Here is a 9155-nt window from a genome sequence, read left to right as displayed (position 1 = left end):
ACTGCCTGCATGCATATGTAAAAGCCAGCTAGATGCGTCTGTAGATGAGTGTATTTACAGCAACTCAGTGCAGCTCTGCCGGGTTGTTTATTCAAGCCCCGCGCTGCTGGGAAAAGGGGGGAAAGGCGGCTGACATCACTCGGGGCGGGGCCGCAAGTCCTAAGAAAAGAAGGGAGCCACAGCAGCTGTCTGGCACAGCCTCGCCATGAACTGCTGCAACTGCTCCGAGCCCCAGATCCTCTGCAGCTCTGAGCAGCTATTCCTGCAGCCCCTCTGGGACCGCCTGAGGACCTGGGAGGCCCTCCTCCAGTCGCCCTTCTTCCCGGTCATCTTCTCGATCACCACCTATGTGGGCTTCTGCCTGCCCTTCGTGGTGCTGGACGGCCTGTGTCCCTCGGTGCCCGCGCTGCGGCGCTACAAGATCCACCCCAACTTCTCGCCGTCCGCGCGGCAGCTGCTGCCCTGCCTGGGACAGACGCTCTACCAGCACGTGGTGTTCGTGTTCCCCGCCACGCTGCTGCACTGGGCCCGCAGCCCGGCCCACCTGCCCCGCGACGCTCCGGAGCTGCTCCAGCTGGGGCAGCACGTCGTGTTGTGCCTGCTGCTCTTCGACACCGAGTTCTTCGTGTGGCACCTGCTGCACCACAGGGTGCCCTGGCTGTACCGCACCTTCCACAAAGTGCACCACCGGAACCCGTCCTCTTTCGCGCTGGCCACGCAGTACATGAGCATCTGGGAGCTGTTTTCCCTGGGCTTCTTCGACACGGTGAACGTCAGTCTGCTCGGGTGCCACCCGCTCACGGTCCTGACCTTCCACGTGGTCAACATCTGGCTGTCAGTGGAGGACCACTCCGGCTACGACTTCCCCTGGTCCACCCACCGACTGGTGCCTTTCGGGTGGTACGGGGGCGTGGCGCACCACGACCTGCATCACACGCAGTTCAACTGCAACTTCGCCCCTTACTTCACACACTGGGACAAAATACTGGGAACTCTGCGCCCCGCGCCCGCGCCCGCGTCGTGATGTGGCTGTGGTGGGTGCCTCTTTGCCTTTCACACTTGAATCAGGAGAAACACACCTGAGCTATTTTTTTTAAAACCCACTAACTTATTAACTGATGAAAACTGTTATAGATAAAATCTGATGTATTTTTGCAGTCTGACCAAGTAATTTATATAATGGTGTGTATCAATACAGTCGTATTTTTGGTGTTAAATTCTAGCTCACTTCAATAGCCTTGATTCCTGGTTATAAATGGGGCATTTTCATCACTAGCATATTTAAATCATCTCTAAAAGGATTTGTTTGTAGAATAAGGAATTCTTAGGTTTGAAAGTGACCTAGAACCTGGCTAAAAGAACGTAATTTTATGGAAGATCTTGACTTCTGACTCTAAAAGTAAAGAAACGTGTTCCTGCTGGACAGTGACCAAGATTATGGCAGTTTTTTTTCTATTTTTTCATAGAACTGTATATTTATTTTGAAAGAAATGTTATTTGTGCTTTAAGAAAGAAAAAAATAAGAACATGAACCAAATAAGTACTGGCTCCTGTTTCACTGGTGTTTTGATGGATAAATACTAAAGAGGGCAGAGGGAGCTGGGGTGGCATCCATCAGCCCTACCGCAGAAGAGTGGAATCTGGTCGGGGTGTTTTGGGAGGGCTTGCAGGAGAGAAAGAGGCAGGAGGAGGGATCTGTTTGTCTGTTTTGGTCTAGAGATTTCACAGAGGGAGACACACTATTGTTCTGAATGCTTTTCAGCTGATTTCTGCGCAACAGGCAAATGATAGAATTACTCCGTAAAGTTTTACGGAGAGATTAACATAGGGCAAACATTTGATTATTGGGGGCAGATGCTGGGGAATGAACAGAATTAGAGGAGTGCCGTGCTTTGCAAAACTGGCAAGTCAAGTATTTACACTAGAGCTGCTGCTCAGCAAAGAAAGGGGTTCTGAGAAAGCCCCCCTTTTCATGAAGCTATGCTCAACTAGTGCAAATGATCATCAAAACCTGGCCTCTGCAATCTGGAATTTTTGTATATTCCATTTTCTTAATACAGATATACATGCAACATGTACAGCCCTTCCTCAACAAAAAAGTGAAATTTGGCCCTGAATTTTTGGTTCCTCATCTATAAAAGGAGGGGGTGTCCCGGATGTTCTTGCAGATTGTTTGTGACCATAAATGTCCATATATTACTGACCAAATACCTGTCACCCATCATGCACCCCATCTGGCTGCTGCCTAATTGTTTTAATTTTGCTTTTGAAATGTAGTTTATGTTATGTAAAGTTAAAAATCAATATAATTTAGACAGAAAACCATAAAGAATGGCAGCTTTGCAAGTAATCCTTGGCTCATTACATATGAACCAAACTATCTTGTTTAAAGGTGACAAATCCATCTAAAGAGCTGGTCTCCACAGTCTGCCAAATGAGACTCCTGAGAAATGTCTTTAGGCCCTCCAGATGTTTGGCAGAATGCAGCTGGAGTGCCTGGACACTCAGTCTATTTACTCAAGTTCCCTCTATGTGTGTGTTCCCTCAGTTTCTGGATTGAAGTTACCTCATTCTCTGTCCACAGCAGGACTCAAAGATGACATTGATTTGTAAAAGTGAAAGCCATGATAAGGGGAAATGAGAGATGACAGAAAAACGCCACATTGGAGGGAGTATATTATCATCATGATACACATGCCACCTGCAGAAAGAAGGATAAACTGGCAGGTGTGGACTATGTGGTGCAACTCTTAGTTGTGCGCAGCTGCAGGCGCTGTGATCTTAGGTATTGACAGGTTATCACAGCTCACCCTCAGAAAATTGAAAAAATGTGTCATGTTGACTCACCATATAAGGGAATTTTAGATTTGGGGCAAGTTGCATACATGGAAAGTATTAGGATTTAGAAATACTTTCTCAAAATTGATGTCTTTTAAGTTTTTAATAGCTTGGGAGTTGAACTAGGGGAGTGGAAAGGATGAGCAATTTTGCAGAGAGTTTGAAAGCCTGTTAATAATAATAATAATAAATAGTTCATATTTGCATGCACTGTCACACATTGTTTCACTTGCTGCTTACAACAACAGCCTAAGGGATGTAGGATAGTTATCATCGTGATCATCCTCATCCTATGTTATGGAAAGAGGATTGGTACCCACACAGATTACAAAATACTAAGAATTGGAGCCAGTTGTCTCAAACTTAGGTCTTGTAGCATACATTCTACCTCTCTTCTGATAATGTTTCTGATAACCTTCGTAACTGCCAGAGAGATGCAAACCCTGCGACACCAACAGCCTCTTTCTGTTGTTCAGGGGCTGAGAGCCACTGCCCCTAAAGCACAGTGTTTACCTTGCCTGCTACTTGGCGTGGATGCCCCTGGATTCAAAACCTCTCCCTGGGCAGGGGAGAAAGGCAAGGAGGGTAGACCTAGGCCAGTCTAAGCAGGACCTGGGAAAACAGGAGGCAGGCCAAGGACTGCATTTTCTGCATCTCTCATTGCACCTGTGCTAAGAGCACTACTGATGCAGGCAGGCTTCAGCTTCCTCATCTGTAAAGAGTGGATAATCACAGAACCTCCCTCACAGAGCTGTTGCAAGGCGTTTTTGAGTTCCTGGACGCAAAGTGCTAGATGGGTTGGAGGTCCTGGCCACACTCGGGCTTGCTGTGACAGATGCTTCCTGATGTGAGTACTGGACTGCAGTTCGGGGATGTAACTTTTTGTCCACAAACATGCTTGAACTTTCTTACAGGGAACCAAATAAAGCCGAGTTTTTTTAATCTTGATTCCGTCATAAGCTGCTTCACCCATTATCCTTTCAAGGCAAAAGTTTTGGAAAGAGACAGAAGTCTGTGTTTGTCTGATTCCACTTCCTTACCTCTGAATCATCCCACTCCCACCCCTTCCTGAAACTTTTCCTCTGGGTTCCCCACTATCTAACATCCTAATTATCAAATGCAGCAAGCTTTTTTTCCCCTTAGTTTTTCATCTCCTTGGCATTTTCTTTTCTTTTGGTTTTTGGAGGTATCTGTTTTTACTAAGCAGCCTCATCTTAGAATGTGGTTCTCACTTGGCTGTAGTGAGGTTTCTCTAAACTCCTTTCCTTCCTAATTCTCCAGCTGTTTCTTCTCCCTTCAGTGGCTCCTCTTTTGCCACAACAGGGAGGTAAGCCTCAAAAAGCTTCTCTTTTTATTAAAAAATATCTATATTGTGTGTAATGAATGTCCTTCCTACTATCTCCTAATATACTCTGTAAATTTCCTACTGCATTGCATTCTACTATGCACTCACGGTGTATGCACAAATATATATGTACACATACCATGTATATGTGCACATGTACATGATATATATGTACATACACTATATATACACTATGCACACATTATAACACAAACTATATATGTATATATACTATTACATGTACACATGCATGTATTTATACACTATGTACATATAACATATATGCACACTATATATGTATAAAGCACACCATATATGTACATAAATTCTATATGTATACATGTAAAACATGCTATATATCTATAGACACTAATATGCACACATTATATATATATTAATACACACACCCTCTCTCACACACACAGGTATTTTTGTCCTCTTTATCATTTATTTCTGCCTCTAGCACTATGCCTAATTCTTGATAAATATTGGTTCAGTGTTGCATAAATCCTGGAAGCACTAGAAGAACATCTTTGCCATACTCATGTCTTTCTTCATCCATTGTTTCTTGTTCTTCTCCATCCTCCATTGCTAGTCCATCTCAATTTCCTGCTCAGGCCATGGCCACAGCTCATACTCTCTGTGCCAGAGGAAAGTACAGTCTACTGGGAAAGAGAGTCAGGAAAGCAAATGCCTCCAATATAATGCGGTCAGTGCTATAAAGGTGGTTACTAACAGGTTGTTAAGGAAGCCCAAGGAGAGATGGGACACTTGAGCTAAGTCATGAAGGATTTGTATGGCTTCACCAGGCAGGGTCAAGGGCACACCTGGCAGGAGAAACAGTAGTTGCAAAATCAGAGATGGATGAAAGAACCTTAAAACATGGTGAAAAGTTCAGTGCATTGGAAGAGCAAGGAAGGAACTCCAACACGTGTCCAACAAGGCAGTTAAGGCTTGGGTTTGGGGCCCAGCAATAAACATTTGCTCTCTTACCCCTTTACAAGACATTGAAATTACTTAGAACTGTTTTCTCACCTGCCTATGTCACAGAGTTTTTGAGAGATCACATGTACAATTGCTCTGAAGCAAATGTTAGGGCTTGCTATTGTTTGTTGATTTAGATGGATGAACGTGTTGATAACTGGACTTGGGCTGGAAATGGTAGGGGTGGAGAGGGTGCTCTGCGGATTTTAAGCAAAGGTGCGATATGATTAGATATGGTCTAAGACGTTTATTGGCAGCAGAAAATAGTGGGAGTGATCCCATTTAGACCATTGCAAGTTCTACTTGGATTCTAACCCCGGCTCCACCGCTTATTAATTTTGTGACCTTGAGCGAGTTGCTTAATCTCTCTAAGGCTCAATTTCCTCATCTGTATAAAAGGAGTGGTAGTTCCTCCCCTTACAATTGCTGTACGGAATAAGAAAGATCACATTTAGAGAACTTGGCAAGCTGCCTCACATCTAGCAAACACTCTGTAAATAGTCACTCTTGTTAGAAGTTGTTACAAAGGTGTTATGATTACAGGTGAGAGATAATGAGCCTGTCCCCAAACAAATGTAGGTGGGATGGAGAGGAAGGAAGGGATTTCTCTTCTATTATGAAAGCTCTTTCTTATTATAAAAGTAACACATGCTCATGGACAAATTTCAAACACTAGAGAATAGTGCAAAGTAAAAAGTAACTTCCATTCACATTCGATTAACTTATTTCCACTGCAGATATAATCAAAGTTAACCCTTTCATGAGTAGCAAACCAAAAAGTCAGTCAATCAGTTTCTCTCTCTCTCCCCCCTCCCCCCCTACTTTTCAGCTGGCATGCATTCGATGATTTTTAAAAGTCAAGAAAAAAAGCAAATCAGTGTGAACGGAAGTTCTTCAGATGAAAGCCCCGGGGCATTTCCCCCCTCTAAATACTTCTGCTTATTTCCTTTTTCTATACCTCCTGATCACTTTGCAAAACAAGAAGAGAGACCTAGGTTCCCTCTCTTCCGCAGTGTCCATGAGGGCTTGCTTGGCGGTGTGGCCGCTCTGCAGCTGAAATGGCACACACCAAAGGAAAAGCAGAGTTTTCCATGCTCTCTGCAGCCAGAATTTGTCCTGGCTCTCCTCTTCTGCTGCCTGCGGTACCTCATTAGTGCCTTTTACAGTAAGTTCGCTTCCTGCTTTCTACTGAAGCAGGTGCCGTCTCTACTGGAGAGAAGGGCCTAGAAAAGAAGAGGCGTCTCAGCAATCTTTGATTCCTTCAAGGACCTTACACTTGGAAAGTGCTCAATAAATGTCCCTGCAGTGTGGACCCTAGGGCTCGGAGCCTGAAAAGCCTGGGGTTGAGCGGCCTGATTATCTGTTTTGGGGGAAATCATGGAATCCCTGGGAACAACAGTTGCCCCCTCTGTGAATTGGGTGGAGGCTGGTATGATGACCAGCCTTGCCCACTTCCTACTGCTGCCGTAAAGATCAAAGGAGATAGAGCGGTGGATGCTGAGTGTGACAAGGTGGCGCCTAGGCATGTGTGAAGGGAAGAAGGTGCCAGGGCTCATAGCTCCCTCCAGCCTTGCGGTGACAGTGCTCAAGCTTGCTCCGGCCAGCCACCGTCTCTCTGGCTCCACACCAGCCTCCTTCCTGGCATTCCTCTCCTTTCGAAGCCCTGGTTCTCGCTTCTCTGCCAAATCTCAGGGGCATGTGGGGGCTGGATTTCTACCAGTGTAGCAGGGGAGGACGTGGGGGCACCTCAGAGGAACCAGAGTTACGGGAAGCTGGCCCGGGGCGGCGCAGGCTGCAGAGGCAGTGTCAGCCTGACACCCGCCAGCAGGGGGCTCTTCTCTCTTTGTCTCCAAAGACCCGCAGCAAGTCAAGAGCAGCCTGCTAGATAAATAGAAATTGACAGAAAAGGGCTTTTCTTGAAAGAAAAAGGCTCCTGCGGTTGGACACTAACTGGAAAAATGTCATCCCCTACCAGACAGTTTGGGTTCCCCGTGAGCTGGAGAAAGGGAAGAGTCGCTCATTTTGGCGGTGGGTCCGATGAGCTTCAGACCCAGCATTACTGAGGGGCGACAGCTCCCCTGCTGCCACTTTCAAGGGAGGAGGTTCTACCAATACTAAGGCTGAGATAACACCGTCCAGTTTCCCCATTTTATAAACAAGGAAACAGGCTCAGAGATGGGAAGTGACTTGGCCCAGGTCACACAGCTACAGCAGAACTCAAAGAACTATGCTCTTGCTGTTCCTCTCTGCTACTCCTCTCCCACCCTCTGGGTCCTCAGAGCCACTGGGGGCTGTCTCCTGCTGAGTGTTAAGAATGCAGTCATGGGACACCACTTAGAAATTGTTTCAACTTATATTCTTTGCTAATCATTTGCACAAACACAACCTAAGCTGTTCTGCTCACTTGTAGCAACTTGAGCAAAGTGTTCATTTCAAATTTTGCTAAGATCTACAATGGCTGTCCAGAAAGTATCCAGCCATGTAATGTTCTTTTTATTAACATATTAACAATGGCTGGATACTTTCTGACAGCTCTCCTATCCTGCCACATACCTTCGTGGGCAAGTGGTGTGAACTTTTATTTGATCACTATGCACTTTTGAACTTGTTTAAAAAATGTTTAAGAAGGCACACATACAATGGAATTCAACTTAGCAAGAATGAGCTATTAATACATGCAGAAACAAGGATAATCTTAAAATAATTATGCTGCATAAGAGAAGCTAGACAAAAAATACATACTGTATGCTTCCATTTATATAAAACTCCAGAAAATGCCAATGAATTGTGACAGCATGTAGGTTAGTACTTGTGTAGGGCAGGGGAGGGGCAACAAACATGGATTACCAAGCGACACAAGAAAACTTTCAGGGATGATGGATGTGTTCCTTATCTTGATTATGGTGACAGTTTCATAGGTGTATATAAATGTCAAAATTTATCTAATTGTGCACTTTAAATATGCATAGTTTATAGTATGTCTTTATACTTGATGATGTGGTGATAATGATAAATTATCCTAGGATTTTATGTTCTGAGTTTTAGCTTTGAAGGCAATTTACTATGAAAAAATATGGCAGAGGACTTGATAACATCACTCTCTCTCTCTTTCTCTCTCTCTCTCTTTCTCTCTCTCTCTCTCTCTCTCTCACACACACACACACATAAACACACACAATCTAAGATCTGTCCTTTGCCCATCCTTACTCCTGACCTATCAGAGACAGCCTCTCAGGAGAAAGAAGACATGTCTGGGAGCCTGAAAAATCCAGACCCCTTTCCCTGAGAACCTCCCAACCCTTACCACACACACACAACGCAAAACACAGGTTGGGTCCCTGCAGTCATTGTTGTACCATAGGATTCCTCTATCGTGGCCACAGCTTTCTGTTCCATGGTTGGAAATCTGATCCACGTAGGAAGAATACAACTCTTTCCTGGGATTTTAGGATGTGTAATTGAGGGAGTCAAGGTGACCATTTGGGGCTACAATTAGTGCCATGGTGATGCAAAAGAAAGCTCATCTGTAGAACAAAAGGAGGATGAGCAGATTTTCAGGCAGGAGAAATGAGAGACACACATCCCTGGAAAGAAAGTGGACAAAACGAGGGTTCTGAGAGCAGCCGGCTTGCCTGGCTTCTGGAAGCTCTACAGGTCCAGGTTCTAGGCCCTACGGCTGCTAGACTTCCTGCCTTTGGTTCCATGACTTTGTAATACATTCCCCTTCTTGGCTGGTTAAATGCCTTTCTGGTTCTTGTATTCAAGGAGAACGTTGGTTAAAACCTGAGGGTTCTGCAGCATCCTTCTGCCTTTAGGTTGAAGGAGGAAACCCCTGTGGTGCAAACTGGCCTAGGAGGTTGTGGGTGGTTGTCAGCAGTGGACAATGAATAGTCACATCCTAAGTGATGGCCAGAGGCTATGGTGCCCTGCAGGCCAGGTTGGCAAAGGGACCAGTGTGGTTGTTATGGGCCAATGTGAAAAACAAAGT

The 9155-nt window shown here is 45.2% G+C and overlaps 1 protein-coding gene across 1 annotated transcript; it reads left to right on the top strand.

The window, feature by feature from the left end:
• Positions 1–205: 205 nt before the first annotated feature.
• Positions 206–1085, top strand: CH25H (cholesterol 25-hydroxylase). Its single transcript, XM_069460710.1, has one exon. It carries the CDS (start codon positions 206–208, stop codon positions 1022–1024), a length of 819 nt encoding a protein of 272 aa, XP_069316811.1. The 3' UTR covers positions 1025–1085.
• The last annotated feature ends 8070 nt before the right edge of the window (positions 1086–9155 follow it).

This window comes from Eulemur rufifrons, chromosome 28, assembly GCF_041146395.1.
Source record: "Eulemur rufifrons isolate Redbay chromosome 28, OSU_ERuf_1, whole genome shotgun sequence".
NCBI lineage: Eukaryota > Metazoa > Chordata > Mammalia > Primates > Lemuridae > Eulemur > Eulemur rufifrons.
Note: the sequence above shows the minus strand (reverse complement) of the source record. Positions and strands in the feature narration are given on the sequence as shown.

Coding starts and splice junctions, on each gene's coding strand:
- CH25H (XM_069460710.1), top strand. CDS start 206: ATGAACTGCTGCAACTGCTCCGAGCCCCAGATCCTCTGCAGCTCTGAG.